This window comes from Selaginella moellendorffii, unplaced genomic scaffold (assembly GCF_000143415.4).
Source record: "Selaginella moellendorffii unplaced genomic scaffold, v1.0 SELMOscaffold_33, whole genome shotgun sequence".
Lineage (NCBI taxonomy): Eukaryota > Viridiplantae > Streptophyta > Lycopodiopsida > Selaginellales > Selaginellaceae > Selaginella > Selaginella moellendorffii.
In genome coordinates, this window is record NW_003314294.1 from 1,290,954 (window position 1) to 1,308,100 (window position 17,147).

Genomic DNA, 17,147 nt, shown 5'->3' on the forward strand with positions numbered 1-17,147 from the left:
AAAAGAAGAACGTTCGTTCCCTAGGGTTTTGAGGGGGGTTCTAGGCACCTACTTTTGCGCCAGTTGGACGACCACAATTCTGCCAGCTAGGCAAAGCCTGTTATTTACCATGTTGACCGAAGTTGACAAAAACCCATTTGATAGAAAAATAACAGAGCCTTGATAAAGATCGTTACAGGCGCGTAGAAAGAAAATATTTGCAAGAAATTCTTCTTGATCTTCTGACAGGACCTTGATCTTCTGACGAACGAGTCTCTTCTAGTTTCTTTTGGACCCAAATCCAAAAGCGATCGATCGAGCTTGCATCAAAGATTGAGCAGCGCTCCCCCAAAGACGTTTCTCAAGATGCATAACTTTTACGTAGCCAAAGTTTCATAAACCTTTTGCTACTCTCATTTCTTCCCGAGAGGCTGGAAGAGATCCCTTGCAACTTGTCTACCAGGCCCTCAACTCCCTTGGGCTTAAAGGCCCATACCACAAAGCCACACTTTATAAGCCGGGATAAACAGTGGAGGCAATCTCTCTCACGCCCGCTAGCGATGGCTCCAAGCTCGCATGCCCGGCTGTGACTGCAGAGAAACGAAGAAACCAGGCCAGGCACGACCATGAGAGAAGAACTTACTCCAAAAACGGTAAAGCTATTACCTCGGAGTAGTGCCTTGAAATCTCTCGCAAAATCGTCTGCTCTCAGCGAGACTGGTGTGACGCCACACACCCGAAAAATGCACGCCTCCAGATACAAGGACTTCTCCAGGATACTCAGTAGCATGCAGCACGTATCCCCAGCTTCCTTCGAAAGTGAAGATCCTGCCTTGCTGGTAGCGATTTCGGACGCGACTAGCATAACTTGATCCTGGAAGAAACAGTCATTCAGGAGTGTAAGCTCGTCAATCTGATTTACCTGCAATGCGTGGAGTATCTCGGGAGCCGGCAGCTCTGGAAAGCGGCCTTTCGTAGCCGATGACCGGCCTTCTTCCATGTCCTGCAATGCTTGCCGGGCTTGGATGACGAGGAAGCGGAGCAGGAGGTTGGCAAGCCTGTACACCTGAATCGCGATCGACTCCGAGTACTCAGAGCCCGACGTAGAATCAAGCTCGTTCCCGGTCGCAGAATGCGGCTTCCTGTGAGAGCCCCTGGCGGTGAGAAGAAACCACGCTGAAGTGCCACCCAAGGTGGCAGCCTTTGCAAGAGCGACCGTCTCCTGCCTTTGAAGAGGAGGACACGATACTCCTTCGCCAGTGGCCGACCGAACTAATCCTTCGCGTGCAACATAGGCCAGCAGATGCACAGCCATCTCGCGGAAGTCGACGAGCTCGTCTCGGACGGTGTAAACGGCAGCAATAGGATGACGGATAATCTCACACAGAAAAGCCGTCACGTACTGGGCCTCTTGAAGCGCCGAGGAGCTCGTTTGAGCACGATGATATCTTGCCACCTTTCTGCCTTCTGAATCCACGCAGACGTTGGGAGAGCATAACGCCAAGAGGATTTTATGCCTCTCAGCTTTGAAGTAGGAGATGGTGGTGTCCAGAACAGTTCCCCGGTATGCGTCGTTGTCCCCCAGAGCACGCAGCAAAGAAGCCACTGCGGCCACACCCAACGCCCACACTGCTTGCTGTGAGGACGTCTCGGTCATTGATATGGAAAACGGTCCTCCTCCATAGTCTTCCTCCCCACGGTGACTAACCAATGATATAGAGTGCAAGAAGCCCGCAGTGAAAAGCATCTCCGCTCCACTCTTGAAGCAGGATAGATAGAGACAGAAGCTCATAACAGTGGCACGGGTGTTGTCATCGCCCCCTAGTGCCATGGACGATACGAGGGACTTGGTCGGAAAATGAGCCTGTAAGATAGGAATCCACGTTGATGGAACCAGACAGAACCTGATGACCATGTTCATAGCAGCCAAGGCCAAGCACCTGTAGTCCTTGTTCTCAACCATGCCACACAGCATTGGAAGAAAGCTCAAGGTTTCGGCACCGAAGTCAGCCTCGCCTGTAAGTTCCACCTTTGCGGACATAACTTCAAGCGCCACCAGCAGGCACCCAAAGAGATCCTTGAGAGTCACGTCCTTGGCACGTTGAGAGTCCAATATAGACTTGATGCAGCTCAGAGATGTGGTGATAGCGGTCGCACAAATTCCACGTAGCTTGTGCTCTTCAGCATTGGTTTCTGGCGAAATCAATATCTGCCACATCATTGCCTCGAGAAGCTTTGATTGACATGCTACGAACTTCGGCACATAGATTGCTCGATCCATCTCTGCAGATGTAACGGTCCTCTCAAGTCGGACACAGACTCGTTCCACTAAACTTTTGAGAGTGTCGCAAGTCCAGACTTGACTCTGGAGACAACCCAAACGTAAGAAATTTGGAAGAACGAAGACGAAAATTACACTTACCTTCTTCTCCGCACCAGAAATCTTGACAACGTCCACAAGGCTAGTCACTGCCGAAATGTGAGCGGCTCCGTTGTGGATGATGTCATTGGCTTTTTCAAGACTGTAGAGCACGTTTTCTGCAACCTTGGTGGTCAATACATCGCCATCTCGATCCCAAAACTCCAATCCTAACGCAGATCTGAGTAAGTTGACGTCATAATGGCGGAAATCTTCATGAAGTGTAGGAGACGACGTAGGAGGAATCAAAGCCGTATCTAGTTCTATATCCGCCAGAAAGTTCGAGATGTCTTGGAAATGGCGATTAGAGATAGTTCTACCATGCAAATCTCCTTGAAGGTTATAATACAGGTCGCTCATAACCAGCAGTTCGATGCTTCCCGAATAACTGCAAAATTTCCGAAAAGCTAAAGAACCTTGTTATGAGAATGTGATGACAAACCTATAACCACGAGAACTGTATTGATTCACGAGCTCCTTGAAAGAAGGATGCGACAGTATCTATTAAAAACAGATTAGTCACACCGAGAAATAAATAGACACAACCTGAGAGGAGCGCTGAAGAAGACATTTGGTAAATGAAACATCCATCCCCTTGTTGTCACCTGACAAAAGCTTAACCAGCAAACCGATAACAAAGCACCTCGCTTCCCGCTGCAAGTCAGGCATTTAGATAGATGATGAACAAAGTCATGGTCGATCACCTTTGTTTGAAGTACGAATTCCTCTGAGTGATCATAGTCTACGTAGGAAGATAGAATCTCGCGAAGCTGAGTTGACGAAATCCAGTCAGATAATACAACATTCGATCTTCGCTTCAGATCGTTTGTCTTTGACTCAGCCGTTCTTGACACGGACTGAATAAACATATCGTAGATCATTATCTGAAAGATTGACGCCTGACAACGACGGCACAGAGCACGAATAACGTATTCTTCCTGGGATGAGATGTCGGGATGTAGAAGCTCAACAGCTCGATTGGACAGCGTCTCCCAAAAGGATTTCTTATTCCTCAGCACTGTGATCCCAGTGAGGCATTCGCTACCACCTTGCCATATTGAGAGCAGCAAGGACAGGAGACGAGAAAATACTTCCAAGTACCTGTATGAATTCAAACTAAGTTAAGAGCTACATTGAACAAATCATACCGTCTGGAGAAAGACGTAGGAACTGTCAGAAGATTCCAAATGGCATTCAAAACTTCAGAACTCTTTTCAACATTTCCATCCTTTTCAGCTTCGGCCTCTGACTCGATCCAAGGGGAAATTAGCAATTCCAGCATACCAGGCTGTGAAATACACAGTTACAATTGAGCACAGAAGCGTTTAACATACCTGCCACGAGATAGCGCTAGTAACAAAGCTTAAAATGGAATCGAAAAGAGCAGGACTTTCAAACGCAGAACTTTCTGAGAGAATTCTCTCTATAAAATCACGCATATGTCTCTTCTGCAAACACATCTGCATTCAGCCAGTTTCGTAAAAACAAAGAAATCGTACCGAATCCACACCGGAGATATAGCTCGCAAGGTTCACAGCTTGGGGCTTTGCCTTTTGGCCTATCTCACAAAGCTTCCCCAAGATACGCGCACTCAAAATTTGCAGCCTCTGAAATTTTTATTAGTATGCATGTTGTTAATAGTGATATTTGTCTTACAGTGCACCGTTGAAATCCAAAGTATGACGTGATAATTGTAATAACTGAAGTCGAAGAAGCAGATTTGTGGAAAAGGAACTGGCATAGAGGAGAAACGGCAAATGCATCCTAAAACCAAAGCGAAAAATGTTTAAAACCTCACGAACAAGAATTACAAACCGTGTGATGTTCAAGTATCGTATTAATGAGACACAGTGCGGCACAAATTGCTTGCAGCAGAGTGTCAACCTCCTTTACAGGAACGAGACGATATGTATACAGCTCCTGCAGAAAACAGTGAGAACGAGTGAACAATGACATGCTTTAACATACCTCTAGCTTATGCGCACTAACAGTCAAAATTTGAAACAACAAACTATGAATGACAGTATCGTTTAGAATTTCCTCCAATACGGCGCTTCTGAGCTTATCACCGTGCCAGAAAGTTCCTCTCGTTGCCAAATCGAGCATTTGATAAATCTGAAAATTACATCAAACTTGAACGAAAGGGAATAACACGCAATACCTTGGCAGACATGCACCATCGCTCGTGCCTTTCTTTGAACTTCCAATTGGAATAATTTACGAGAATACTATGCATGGAGTGAATCACGAAGCCAGATAAGGAATCGGTCCGAACTCCTTTCTCGAGCAGCAAGATCGCAGCATCCAAGACTAGAAATGCAAGCATCAGTACACAACCATACAGAAAGTTCACATTGGAGAAATTACCAGCCAGTGTTAAACAGTATCGACCGCTACTCTGTTCCAGCTTTGAAAGCTTGCAATAGAAATACTCTCCACACACAATACTGCATTGATGCAACATGAGAGGGCCGAATTTTTTTTGAGAAAGTACCTTTTGTCCGAGGACTGAATTAAACCGGTTTTTTCTACTCCCGCCATAACTTGTCCAGGGAAGCTGCAACATTAATGAAAGTCCTAAAACGACGTAAAAAATGTAATCATACCTGTTTGCGAGTTTTTGAAGCAGGCTGACGCTCTCAGCAATTGCTTTCAACTCTCCAGGACAGCCAGAAACAAGGTTCTTGATAACAGAGCACACAAGGCTAATGACGTCGATCCTGAAAAAGCGCATACAAGTTCATCTTTCCATGTCCAAAGATTGAATACCTTAAGCTCCTGTCCATCCTGCCATCAGCGCGAGCAGTTGTTGCAGCTACTGACTTGTCAATGCTAACCAAATGCAATGAGATATCCTGCCAAAAAACACAGTTACACCGGAGACAAGAAGCAAAGTAACATAAGCGCCACCTTATTTGATGATAACATTTTGTTCAAAAGAGAAACAATAGAGAGTATTCCTTCAACGCTCTCTTGCGGCCACTGAGCCAAGCAAGACAGAATGGTTACCAGGGCACTGTGCTCGCACTGCACCAGAAACGAACACTGATTTTTAGAAAGTCGAACACCAGCATCATTACCTCCCAGCGCACAAGAGCTACTCCATCATTATACCGCTTCAAAACACGTCCAACAGCACCTGCCGGGATATATAGACCCGAGCAATTAGGAATCTGAACGGCGCTGGAAATATGTATAACAGAACCAAAGCTTTCTTCCTCTTGGTTTGGGCGGTATAGACAAATAACGGGTATTGTCTGGCACAAAAAATTGTACCTGCAGAACCGAATCGCTTTTAACAATCCACCACGGAAGAAATGTGTACTTACACGCACTCCGCAGACCAACGCCCCTCACACAAGCACGACAATAGACGCAATAGAGGGCCTATTTCCTGTGGAAAATTATCTCGGAGTGAATACAGAAAGCTTCGTATTGGTCCGTCCACGGCAACTTCCTTGTCCCAGAAAGCGGTGCACAACCACTCCTGCAAAAAGTCCAATCAAATGAATACACAAATCGAGCTGCGTAAAGTATAGAACCTGTCCGTCATACGTTTCACAAAGAAGCTCAATAAGCTCGTTTTGAGAAGTTATGTCAGCCTGCATGAACGATCATAACGAAAAACCAGTATGACTGCATTGATATACCTGGCAAAACTCATAAGCAGCTATGCATGCGGCACTCAGCGTTTTGACAGATCCATTGTATATGAAACCTGCAAAATGGTTGTAAGACAAGGTTCCACAACAATAAGCCCACATACTCACTCACGTCAGAATCTTTCAGTTGCTCCGAGCGCATGAATTTCAAAAGAAAGGCATAAGCCCCGTACTTAAAGGCCTGCTGGGCGTAAACGGCGTGTTCTATGTCCTGCAGGATGAAAAAGAAAATAAATCGTGCGCATGGGGCATCTAATACTCACCAGAACCATAGCCTGATCGGGAAGTGACGATACCAAACAGATAAAAGTTGCCCATGCGAGCAAAAGGGGTGCATACTCGGTAGTCACGGTGAGGTCAAGGCCAGATAAAACAACATCCAGTTCTTGTAACTCGTCAGCTGAAAAGCCATGGCCTCCTTGGCTGAAGTATTTGAAGCGTAAATTGGAGGAAAAAAAGAGGTACGACAGGTTTTACCTGAATGATATTTCTCCATGCACCAAAGTGAGAACTAATCGTAGATCCAGCACCTCTATAAGGATCAATAAAGCTTGACTTCTTACGTGGGCAAGTGTCTTTTCTGCCTCCGATGTAACTGCTAGCCTCTCACTGTACCGTGCTTCGAATACGAACTGCAGAATCAGCAAAGAAACCATCATTCCATTTGGCAATCAGTGCTACGTACCTGGAAAGAAACAAACAAATCTTTCCATGTCTGGACGCTGCAGCGGGAGTCCGAAAAGGTCATAAATAATATGTCCATAAGCAAAGACTCTTCTGAAACTATTTCATCGGCCCACGCGTCCGAAAATTTGGAATCCTGCAACAAACGAAGCATCAGAGACATGGGAATCATCCAAAGTACGAACCCATTGCTCAGGCCGTGTAGAAGTGACTACGTGGTTCAGGTTTTCAAGCGCCCGTTTGCCCAGATCCTTGTCAATGAGATCCTGGACCTTCCTAGACATGCATTGCATTGTGAGAAGAAGGCGGGTGCATTTGAGTAAGCATTGTCTTTCCAGAAAGTAAGTTATGGCAACCTGGAAAACTTGCGCATTAATACTTGAATGGATCGGAAGGAGAAAACTTACGCTTTGTGGCAGTAATGGATCGTCGCAAGGCACCGAGGGGTTATTTTCCATATGCCTCGAGAGAAGAATATAGCTTTGAATCTCATCCAGGTCCTACAAAGAGCAACACAAAGAATTCTTCTCGAGATCAAGTACTGCTGTAGAGGCCTACCAGATGCTTGCTGATCCCAAGAGCAGTGCCCTGTAGCTCAGGCTTGACATCCAAAGAATGCGAACCGACAGTGATCTTGGATCCCTTCAAGGCTTGGTTGGAGGCGGCATTTGGACGTTTGAAAGCGAGAAGCATGTCGATCAGCCAGTTTTGGTGCTCCAGCAGCCTCTCCTCCTGCAAACAATCGGTGGCAAAGATGCTACATTCTCTCTTGAAGACACACCAATGGATGGATACCAACCAGTTCGATGCGCTTGCGCTGACGGCGATGAGTGGCATCGCCATCGTCCTGGGAGTCCTCCGCGGCGGCGAAATCCTCGAGATCCTCGAACAGATCCCTGTGAGACTCCCACCACAGCGCCGCGGGCGTCGCCATCGCCAAAACCCTAGCTAGACCCTTAGGTAGAAATTTTGGTTTTCATCCAAGAAATTTGTCCAATGCCGCCACCAGGGCCGCGGGCGAGGAGCGAGGATATGGCAGCAGGGTGCCGAGCTCCATCGCCTTGACGGCGGCCACCAGCGTGGACGGCTTTGCACAGATCAAGAATCGATTGCGCGCCAGCTCCTCGGCGAGCTCGCACTGGTGATTGTCCATGAGATCCTCGTTGATCACTACCACCAGAGGCTTGCCCGCGCGTAGCGTCTCGAAGATACTCCCGGACCCTGGCATTCAATCACATTCTTTTGAGTCGATTGATCGATCGATCGATCCATGGATCACTCACCCGCGTGACTGATGACCAGATCGGCGCTGCTCAGCTGCTCGCCCAGATTGGGAGCAAATGTGAAGTAGTCGACTCGGAGACGATGGTGATCGTCGTCGCGCTCGCGCGTCGTGATTTGTGGGAGGTACGTTCCGCGGCCAATTTGGAGGCGCAGTGACGAGTAGCCTCGCGAGAGTAGCACGTCTTGGAATTCGTTGCTGTCGACGATACGAATCAAGGCATCAAAGCTGGTGGTGCCAACCGTGACGAACACCCGACCAGAAGGCTCCATAGCCAAGAACCCTATTACGTTCTATGTTACAAAGGAGAAAAGCTTTACAAGAACTTTAGTAGTCTAGACTCACTCAAAATGGCTTGAGATCCAAACCGGCATCGCGTTAGCTCCTTTCTCACTGCTCGGAACTTGGATTAGTGGACGCTCTCCCTCGTTTCGTCGAGAAACTTGGCCGCCACAGTGGCCTCTCCCGCTTCGTGAGGCTTGTAGCAGCAAAGATGGACAGTCCCACCAGCAGCGCTCCTCCAAACACGTTTCGCAACATGTTTGGCCTCTGCCTCGTCTCCACCTTCTGCTCCTCCTCCTCCGCAGCATTGCTTCCAAAGTCTTTGGAGCAGCGTACCTCTGCTGCGTCGCAGGAGCTGGAGAGGCTGGAAGATAATCCTTGAAACTTGTCTACCAGGCCCTTGGAGCACACAATGCAGTCGGAGCAATCGTCCCCCTTGTCCACGGCCGACGCCGGCGGCCTTCTCAAGAGCGTGCTACTGTCCACTGGTATATCTGCACGGATCATAGCTCAGCTCCGTTAGACGGCCACTGTTAGATTTTTGCCAGACCTTTCTCGTCTTCCGTCTTGCAAGTAGCCACGAAGTTCTTCAGCTTGGAATCCAGCTTGAAGAGCACCGTCTCTAGTTCTTCCAGTAAGTTCATCTGCATTTAAAGATTAAGATGTTCACTCAGCCGGGTGATCTAATCTAACATTCGAAACAGTCTGTTTACCTCTGGAGAAAGCTCGGCTCCATCCTGCTGCCATAAAAACAATGTAGAAATGAGATCACGTCTCTCCCAGCAATTTTACATGGAACATACATACCTGACTTCTACGGAGCTGTTGATTGCTGCAGCCGCCTCCCTCGGTGAAGCTTGCGTCCAAGATGTCACTCGGAAGGCTTGAATAAGAAAAACGTATTAGGTACAGCAAAAGTTGCATCCACCGGGTCGCGGGCTTACCTTTGCTTGTGATGTATTATAGTGTCGAGATCCGGAATGAACAGGTTCTCTGGATTACCAAGGCACGTACATTCCAGCGTCATCTGTTGCATTACACCAAGCATTCTTATTTTATTCTCACGTCGAATGCACAAGAGAAATATATTCCAAGGAAGAGAGCTCTACCTTCAGTTTGGGTACATAGCCTTCACGCGGACTGGACGCACAGAGAGGATATTTGATGTACACCTCCGAATCCATGTCGTCGAGAAACTAGGAGGTACACGTTATTAACAAAGAAATGACCAAGTTTGGGCACACTTACCTCTTTTAAGTCAAGAGCAATATGACCCGCCAAACCAGAACTGTAAGCCTGTTAATAGAAACAAAACCACGAGAGTTGGACCCGTTCATCATTCCATGAAAAATCGAGGATGGAGGGCGAGCGATCATCTACCTGATCTGCGATTCCAAGGAGGAAAGGAGAAACAAAATATAAAGCTTTAGTCGAGAGAAAGAGCAAATCAAATCGCTCATACCTATGTAAATGTGGAGCTTGCCGAGGTCGTCTTCCTTGGCGCAGAAGAGGCGGCAGCTAATCCTCTGGTCGATGAGGCACTCGTCTTGCACGATGTCGAATTCGCCCAGCTCCTTCTGCTTGGACCCATGCAGGACTGTGATCTTTAAGCTTCTCTTGGCCGGAATCCGGAAGCTAGAGCTGGTGCTGAAGGAGAGGCGCATAGGCGACGGGATGCGCGTCACTCGCAAGATCGTGATGGTGAAAACGTAGACGCGGGGGCCCTGGATTGAAGAATTCCTATTCGCCATGGCTGCTGCGGCGCTTCCTCTCGCCGATCGCGCATCAAGACGACGAGCTTCTTGCTCGCCTGGCGCCCCAAAGAATCAATCGATCATACCTAGCTAGCGCGCGCTGTCGGAAAAGAGAGAGAGTATGAAACCCTGGATCAAACAAGACGACGATGAATGGACGCGCAGGGAAGCGGAGGGCAAGTAAAAATGCGGCGGCGGAAACCCCTTTGGTAGTTTTTATGTATAGTAATAACTCGACATTCTCCAAACGGGTAGCTAGCTCGCCAATATTTACCACCACGGGACAACGGCTGCTTTTTCTTTTTTACCATCGGCAGTCCCAGTGACCGTTAGAATGTGACAGAATATTCTGACCATGACGGTGCCCGGATATTCCATCTATTCAACTCGTTGACGATGACCAGTCAACCCAATTCCATTTACTATGGGCTTTGATAGAAATGAAATAGTATAATTGCATGAAGGAGCGGACATACTTGGCACCGGCAATGCATGCTGGATCATATATAATGAATCAATCAAACCTATGCTCAAAGCAACCGAAAGTTCTCGTGTCACAATGAAGGCTGCTCTAGTGTTTCTTGTGCTTGTGTTCGCCACATTTGAGGTTACTTTCTCTTCTTCAAGTAGGGATCTCTTGTCCGTCGGTGGAGTTCATGAACAGCAGGATTCACCAGCCGCTCTATCTTTTGGGGATGATGGTGACGATTTTCACCAAGGCATGGACAGGAAGAGGAGCCACAATAGCAACAACATCAACATCAACATCAATTTCAAGTGTAAGGATGATCATGTAGATTCAAAGGACGATAACAAGGCTAAGGATGACACAGGAGAGAAGAAACACAAGGAAGTCAAGGATGACAAGAGGGAGGAGAAGAAAAAAGAGGATATGGATGACAAGAGCAAGGAGAAGGACGAGCAAGACAAGGATGAGAAGAATATGGATGGCAAGGACAAGAGCAAGGACAAAGACGACGAGAAGAGAGTGTTTCCCTAGAAAATGGAATCTAAAAGAGCACAAACTATGAAGAAATAAATCCATGATCTTCGGATTGTTTGCTTGAAACCCTGAATTTTAGGGCAACTGGTATGGATGAAGAGTTTGTCCCCGAGGCCGTGGCGCTGGATTGCGGGAATGAGAATGTGGAGGCGGTCGGGATCACAATCATCACTGGCTACCTCGGTGCTGGCAAATCTACGGTAGCATTCTTGCGCGAGCAAGCAATGGATTTTCACAGTGAGTTTGATCGCAGCTGGTGAATTTCATACTCCATGCCCAGCACGGCAAGCGAATAGCCGTCATTCTCAATGAATTTGGCGACGAGCTCGGTGTGGAGAGGGCGATGATTAATGAAGGTGAATCCGGTGCGCTTGTCGAGGAATGGATCGAGCTCCCCAATGGCTGTGTTTGTTGCAATGTCAAGCACAGCTTTGTTCAGGCACTAGAACAGCTCACCCAGCGCCGTGACAGGTGAATTTCTTCCCCGAAGTTTTCACTTTTTTTCATGGCTTTTCTTACAGGTGTGAGCATGTCTTGCTCGAGACAACCGGGCTTGCCAATCCGGGTCCAGTGGCATCCACTCTTTGGATCGATGATCAGCTTGAATCGTCGGTGAGACTGGACGCCATAGTCACGGTAAAGTTGATTGCATTCTAGATAGATTGATCCTTTGACATTATAAATCAGGTGGTTGATGCCAGGAACTTGCAGCATCAGCTGGATGATAGGGAGGACGCTGAAGCATTCTTGCAACTAGCGCATGCAGTATGAAACCTTTCTCTATCACTAGCGAAAACATGCTGAGATTTTTTTTAATTTTTTTAAATTTTTCTGCTTCTTTTCTGTAGGACGTGATCATTCTCAACAAAGTCGATCTGGTTGACGAGTGCACGCTAACGGATGTGAAACAACGAGTTGCTGGGATCAACTCTATTGCGACTGTCTTGGAGGCTGTACGCTGCGAGGTTGATTTAGATGTAGTTCTCAATCGGAGAGCTTATGCTACCAGGGTAATGGTCTTTGTTTTCGTTTTTTCCTTCTTTGTCTTCTCCTTGGAGCCTATACTATCTTCTTCCTGTGGTGTTTAGGACTCGATTAACCTCCGGGAACTTGAGAGGAAGCACGACGCAAACTTGCATGGCCAAACGGTCACAACAACCAGCATCGAAGACGACAGGCCCGTGATTTTGAAGAAGGTTAGGACGACGACGTTGTGCTTTACTCCGAGCTAAACTTTGCCTTGTAGGTGGATGATTGGCTGGGAGATATTCTTTGGGAAAAGAAAATGGAAATTTATCGAATGAAGGCCATACTTCATGTTCATGGTGCGCAGGAAATGCATTTGCTACAGGTAGAATTTGGTGTTTAGTTCGATTCTTTCGCATCATAGTTCTGTTGCAGGCTGTCCGTGAACTATACGAGATTCTTCCCGGGAGGCTGTGGCGGCCAGCCGAGAAGCGCCAGAGCAAGATAGTTATCATCGGTAACCATTTTTACAGTTTTTACAGTTCTAAGTTATCAATTGTGTTCATATACACCAGGTCGCAACCTTGACAAAGCATATCTTCAAAGCTCTCTCTCAGCGTGTTGTTTCTCTGGCGGTTTGGCAGACGAAAAAGTGTGCTCTCAAAGTATTACCTGTAAGAAATGGTCTGATTTTATTTTCATTTAGCTTGTGCGCTGACACAGGATTTTGCTATTGACAGGCAATCTTGGCTCTTCTACGGGTATCTCACTCTCTGTGGAGCGAACTTTGGAAGACGAGCTTGGAACACGTCGTTGAGGACTGTCAGTGATCCTAAGCTTGTTTTGAGGAGCTGGAGAACCTGGCAGCGAAAAGATTCGTGAGTAAAACGGTAGCAACAGGTAGAAAACAATGCAAACCTCAACGGGTCCAAGTTGAAGCTCAATTGTTTCGAGATCCGACACGGCCTCCACTTTATACATGCTCATCAGAGCCACGCTCTTGGCCACTGACACTGGGAAGATTTGGAGGTCGTCAGTGATCATGAAAGTTACATTCTCCTTGACAAAGCCCTGAGACGAGGAAGAAAGAGGTTTGGCTGGTCTGGTGGCGGCTGCTGGGCTCGCAAGCACTTGCACAGGGACATTCATGACAAAGCCACAGGTGGTGCATCTCTGCGTGTTGTCATCCATGGCAATCGCTGGACAGAGTCTTCCCGACGAGCAACGGTAGAAGCTGTGATCACTGGGCTTGAAAGAGGCAGCGGCACCACCAGAGCTGGCCAAGGCGTTCTCGATTCCCAGGAGCTTGTCCATGAATCCTTCGGGAGCTTGAGGATCAACCAGGAGCTTCTTGTCGACGTGCATGACGGCGTCGTCCATCTGCTGGACGCTGGTGAAGATCCTGGCAACGCCCACCTGTGCTTCGCCGTGCACGAGCTTCATGGACGAGCCGACTGGTAGCAGCAGAAAAGAGAAGAGGACGTCCACGCATTCCTTGCTCGCTTCCAGGTACAAGATTCTCCTGTCCGACTTCTTGCAAACCAGCGTCACCTTCATCTTCGATATTGTGTATGATGAGGGAAGACTTATTTTGTGTATGATGAGGGAAGACTGATCATCCAGCGCGTTTTAAAGCTCGGCATTTGCTTTTGGAATTGGAGTCAAGCTCAAACAAAGAGCAGCCAAAAGGCTGGAATATGCTATGCTTTCCTTTGTAACGAATTCGTGCAAGAATTTATCCTCAATCCAAGCCCACCTAGACAATGATCTCTTTCTCCTACGTTCTAGCCAGCGAGTCAAACAGTTATAATGACTAGGTAAATACTATACATACTTACTAGGTAGAAGTTTATCCCTCCCAAGGTCAGGCAGGCGAGGCGGGCGTGTCTTTGTTTGGCGATGGCGCAAGCGCGGCGCTTACCGCCCCGCGCCCGCTTCTAGCTCGGGAATACTTCCAGGTTTGAGCGCCGATCGATCGATCGATCCCATCCATCGGTAGGGTTTTGGAGAGCTTGGAATCTTCCACCGCCGGCCGCGAGCGATGCAGATGCTCAAAAAGCTCCAGCAGCTGGATGCGTATCCCAAGATCAATGAGGACTTCCACAGCCGCACGCTGTCCGGGGGAGTCATCACTGTTGTCTCCTCCATTTTCATGGCGATCCTCTTCATCACGGAGCTTAGTACGTGGTCTTTTGTATCAATTGCTCGTTCTATGGATCACGTTTGGCTTTGGCTTTGTAGAATTGTTTCTTCTTCCGGGTACCACGAGCGAGCTCTTGGTCGATACATCTCGAGGAGAGACCTTGCAAATCAATGTAAGAAAGGAAATTTCTCCGCAAGGGAAAATAAAATCCCACTACGCTGACGGGTGATTCTATGACAGTTTGATATCACCTTTCCGGCTCTAGCGTGCTCGGTTATTAGTCTGGATGCGATGGACGTTAGTGGAGAACAACACTTGGACGTGGTATGTTATCAGTCAAGAGCATTTTTTTCTTCTTTATCAATCCTTGTTCTTGCTTGCAGAAACATAACATATTTAAGAAGAGATTAGATCCCTCGGGAAAGGTCGTTCAGCCTCCAGTCCAGGAAGATATCGGTGGTCCAAAGGTAAATTGATTTCCTTCGAGTTTTCTCGACCTTAACATTCGATTGTTGCTAGATTGATAAACCACTCCAAAAACATGGTGGAAGGCTAGAGCATAACGAAACGTACTGTGGTTCCTGTTTTGGTGCCGAGCAAGTAAGCTAAGGTATCGCCATATCGTATGGCTACTAACTCGTCCTGCTTCCATCAGTCAGATGATGAGTGCTGTAATAGCTGCGAAGAGGTCCGGGAAGCGTACCGAAAACGAGGTTGGGCAATACACAATGCCGATTTGATTGACCAGGTGCACTAAGTGAACTAAGGAGTTTGCAGTTTTCGTTTTTCCTTGTCTGGCCTTGTGTCTGAGATCTAACAAAAACAACGCAGTGTAAACGCGAGGGGTGGCTTACAAAGATCAAGGAAGAAGAAGGGGAGGGATGCAATATCTATGGGTCCTTGGAGGTGAACAAGGTTGCCGGGAACTTTCATTTTGCTCCTGGCAAGAGCTTTTCACAACAACATGTGCACGTCCATGACGTTCAGTCCCTTCACAAGGAGAAATTCAATGTAAGCTATGGTGCTGTTACGTTTTTTATGCAGCGTTCTTTCTTCTTGCAGGTCAGCCATTACATCAACGAGCTTAGCTTTGGCGCTCGGTTTCCAGGAGTTGTGAACCCTCTTGACAAGTAAGCGGGGTCGTGTGACAAGTAAGACTTTTTTTTAATCTTTGAATGAGTTGCAGAGAGAAGCGCATTCAAAAGTTTCCATCCGCTATGTACCAATATTTCATCAAGGTATAGCTCTTTGTCATTTTTGTTTCCCTCGTTGCAACTCTCTTTTACCAGGTGGTTCCGACTGCGTACACGGATATGACCGGGCACAAGATTGTCACAAACCAGGTCATAGTTTCTTCTTTGTCCTTTCTAGATGCGAAGGTATTAACAGCGATTTGCTTCAGTTCTCAGTAACAGATCATTTCAAGGCAGTAGAAGGTTTAAATGGTCGTTCGTTGCCTGGAGTTTTCTTCTTTTACGAGCTCTCGCCTATCAAGGTTCGTCAAAGATCTGTGGCCATTCTTCGTAACTTGATATGTACCCGCAGGTTTTGTTTACTGAGAGAAAGACATCCTTCCTTCACTTTCTCACAAACGTCTGTGCCATCATCGGAGGTAAGTCATCCCCTCGTTGCTGCATTCCAAGATCTAATTGAGTGTGGCTGGGGTTGACAGGGGTTTTCACTGTCTCTGGCATCATCGACTCGTTCATCTACCATGGACATCGGGCAATAAAGAAAAAGATGGAGATTGGCAAATATATATGAGAAAAACATTGCATAGCTTTTCCATTCAAAGGTTTTGTTCTGTCTCTCCAGCAACAGTGGCGAACTCAAAGCATCACAATCAAATACAGTTTCAAAAGTCTGTCATTTGGTGTTCCACGCGTTCCGCGATGGAGCTTGTTTGTTTTGGCGTCGAATGGCTTGAAAGAGCCCGCTTGTGCCTGGGCGTCAAGATCAAAGGTCCGAGCTATGTTTGCATCGTTGGAGAGAGAGGAGGGGAACGATTTCAGTCCAGGGGTGTTGCAGCCAACAGGGAGGAGTTCGTGCCCGTCTCTTGCTTTAATCATTAAAATTAAAACCACAGCAAACCACTCTCAATTTCAAGTCGCCGGCTACAATAGAATGCAGTCACTGTACATCAACTTTGAAGTTGCTGTGCAAGCGCTGTCAGCCTGCACCTGCAGGTAGAAACACTTCAGAAGCGTGAAGGCATGAAGGATCGAACCATACATCGGAAGTGATTATCCTTCTTGATTCTTGATGGCTGCTGTCATTCATTCATTCATCCCCATGAGAAGCATGAGACTGAGGGATTTAAGAAAGCTATAAGTTAAGTTCGTTCGCATGCTATCTTCGTAGTGGGGAGTTTGCTCTGCACTTACCTCCCTTCAGCCTTGGTACAGTTATTTGGACGATTGTTCACTGTTTAGCCTGTGTCAGCACTTCCATGAGTTTGAGTCACGATTTCTTGCCTAGTGATCTTCATATCACAAAGGAGAAAAGTTGTGTTGCCCATGCAGTGCCTTCGAGGATTATGTGTGCTGCTGAGCTCCATAGTCTCCCTGGATGGGACCAGCGAAACTGTGTATACATAATAAATCAGGACGTGTTCGATGTCTTCCACTCGTTCAACTCACTTGGATCCTGGGCTGCATTCTCCATCCTAGTTCCACAGAGCCAATATTACTCTGGTTACATGATAGAGTTAATGCGTGTGTTTTCAGACCCCGATCCAGTGGCAGTATTGGTGAGTGTTGCTTGAAGAGGGACTTTGGGAAGATCAAAGAAGAGATGTTGGAGGATAGAGTTCCTCTATATCTAGGACCACTTGTGGGATGAATGGTCTCAGGTGGGTGGGCGGTTGAGTTGAACTCATGTTAGCTTAACTCGGCATAAATCGACAAAAGTCAATACATTAGAAGTTTTATAAATTTGAAAAAATAATTATTCTTGCGAACTTTAAAGTACTTG

General features: G+C 47.1%; 5 protein-coding genes across 7 annotated transcripts; 2 read left to right on the forward strand and 3 right to left on the reverse strand.

The window, feature by feature from the left end:
- Window positions 1–144: 144 nt before the first annotated feature.
- On the reverse strand, window positions 145–7,709 carry LOC9638778. Of its 2 annotated transcripts, none has more exons than XM_002977239.3 (31): window positions 7,544–7,709; window positions 7,303–7,476; window positions 7,152–7,244; window positions 6,930–7,100; window positions 6,746–6,880; window positions 6,538–6,692; window positions 6,324–6,483; window positions 6,169–6,271; window positions 6,049–6,116; window positions 5,941–6,000; window positions 5,728–5,885; window positions 5,479–5,674; window positions 5,309–5,425; window positions 5,168–5,253; window positions 5,005–5,118; window positions 4,893–4,955; window positions 4,766–4,845; window positions 4,560–4,708; window positions 4,367–4,513; window positions 4,214–4,318; window positions 4,055–4,162; window positions 3,898–4,005; window positions 3,733–3,846; window positions 3,547–3,686; window positions 3,103–3,499; window positions 2,945–3,052; window positions 2,841–2,899; window positions 2,402–2,786; window positions 902–2,344; window positions 646–853; window positions 145–569 (listed from the first exon to the last, which is right to left on the reverse strand). In XM_002977239.3, exons 1-31 carry the CDS (start codon window positions 7,676–7,678, stop codon window positions 490–492), a joined length of 5,619 nt encoding a protein of 1,872 aa, XP_002977285.2. In that variant the 5' UTR covers window positions 7,679–7,709; the 3' UTR covers window positions 145–489. The 2 variants fall into 2 exon arrangements, with proteins under 2 accessions (XP_002977285.2, XP_024537868.1); XM_024682100.1 differs by having other exon boundaries at window positions 7,303–7,501; window positions 7,544–7,637.
- On the reverse strand, window positions 7,701–8,308 carry LOC9639050 (UDP-N-acetylglucosamine transferase subunit ALG13 homolog). The gene is made up of 2 exons (XM_002977240.2): window positions 8,028–8,308; window positions 7,701–7,965 (listed from the first exon to the last, which is right to left on the reverse strand). The coding sequence occupies exons 1-2, from the start codon at window positions 8,296–8,298 to the stop codon at window positions 7,721–7,723; spliced, it is 516 nt and encodes a 171-aa protein (XP_002977286.1). The 5' UTR covers window positions 8,299–8,308; the 3' UTR covers window positions 7,701–7,720.
- Window positions 8,300–10,270, reverse strand: LOC112348848. 2 transcript variants are annotated; one of them, XM_024682102.1, is made up of 9 exons: window positions 9,771–10,270; window positions 9,689–9,693; window positions 9,557–9,604; window positions 9,418–9,504; window positions 9,253–9,335; window positions 9,116–9,191; window positions 9,022–9,045; window positions 8,859–8,952; window positions 8,300–8,802 (listed from the first exon to the last, which is right to left on the reverse strand). In XM_024682102.1, the coding sequence occupies exons 1-9, from the start codon at window positions 10,057–10,059 to the stop codon at window positions 8,417–8,419; spliced, it is 1,092 nt and encodes a 363-aa protein (XP_024537870.1). In that variant the 5' UTR covers window positions 10,060–10,270; the 3' UTR covers window positions 8,300–8,416. The 2 variants fall into 2 exon arrangements, with proteins under 2 accessions (XP_024537870.1, XP_024537869.1); XM_024682101.1 differs by having other exon boundaries at window positions 9,022–9,048.
- An 860-nt stretch (window positions 10,271–11,130) lies between these two features.
- LOC9639051 (COBW domain-containing protein 1) lies at window positions 11,131–12,975 on the forward strand. The gene is made up of 10 exons (XM_024682141.1): window positions 11,131–11,265; window positions 11,319–11,536; window positions 11,587–11,701; window positions 11,753–11,830; window positions 11,914–12,075; window positions 12,154–12,261; window positions 12,312–12,416; window positions 12,467–12,548; window positions 12,607–12,715; window positions 12,772–12,975. The coding sequence occupies exons 1-10, from the start codon at window positions 11,155–11,157 to the stop codon at window positions 12,911–12,913; spliced, it is 1,230 nt and encodes a 409-aa protein (XP_024537909.1). The 5' UTR covers window positions 11,131–11,154; the 3' UTR covers window positions 12,914–12,975.
- Window positions 12,976–13,908: 933 nt separating this feature from the next.
- Window positions 13,909–16,043, forward strand: LOC9639052 (endoplasmic reticulum-Golgi intermediate compartment protein 3). The gene is made up of 13 exons (XM_002977093.2): window positions 13,909–14,211; window positions 14,273–14,346; window positions 14,415–14,498; window positions 14,558–14,641; window positions 14,694–14,774; window positions 14,830–14,922; window positions 15,006–15,185; window positions 15,237–15,304; window positions 15,361–15,412; window positions 15,464–15,517; window positions 15,577–15,669; window positions 15,720–15,786; window positions 15,847–16,043. The coding sequence occupies exons 1-13, from the start codon at window positions 14,073–14,075 to the stop codon at window positions 15,936–15,938; spliced, it is 1,161 nt and encodes a 386-aa protein (XP_002977139.1). The 5' UTR covers window positions 13,909–14,072; the 3' UTR covers window positions 15,939–16,043.
- Window positions 16,044–17,147: the final 1,104 nt, after the last annotated feature.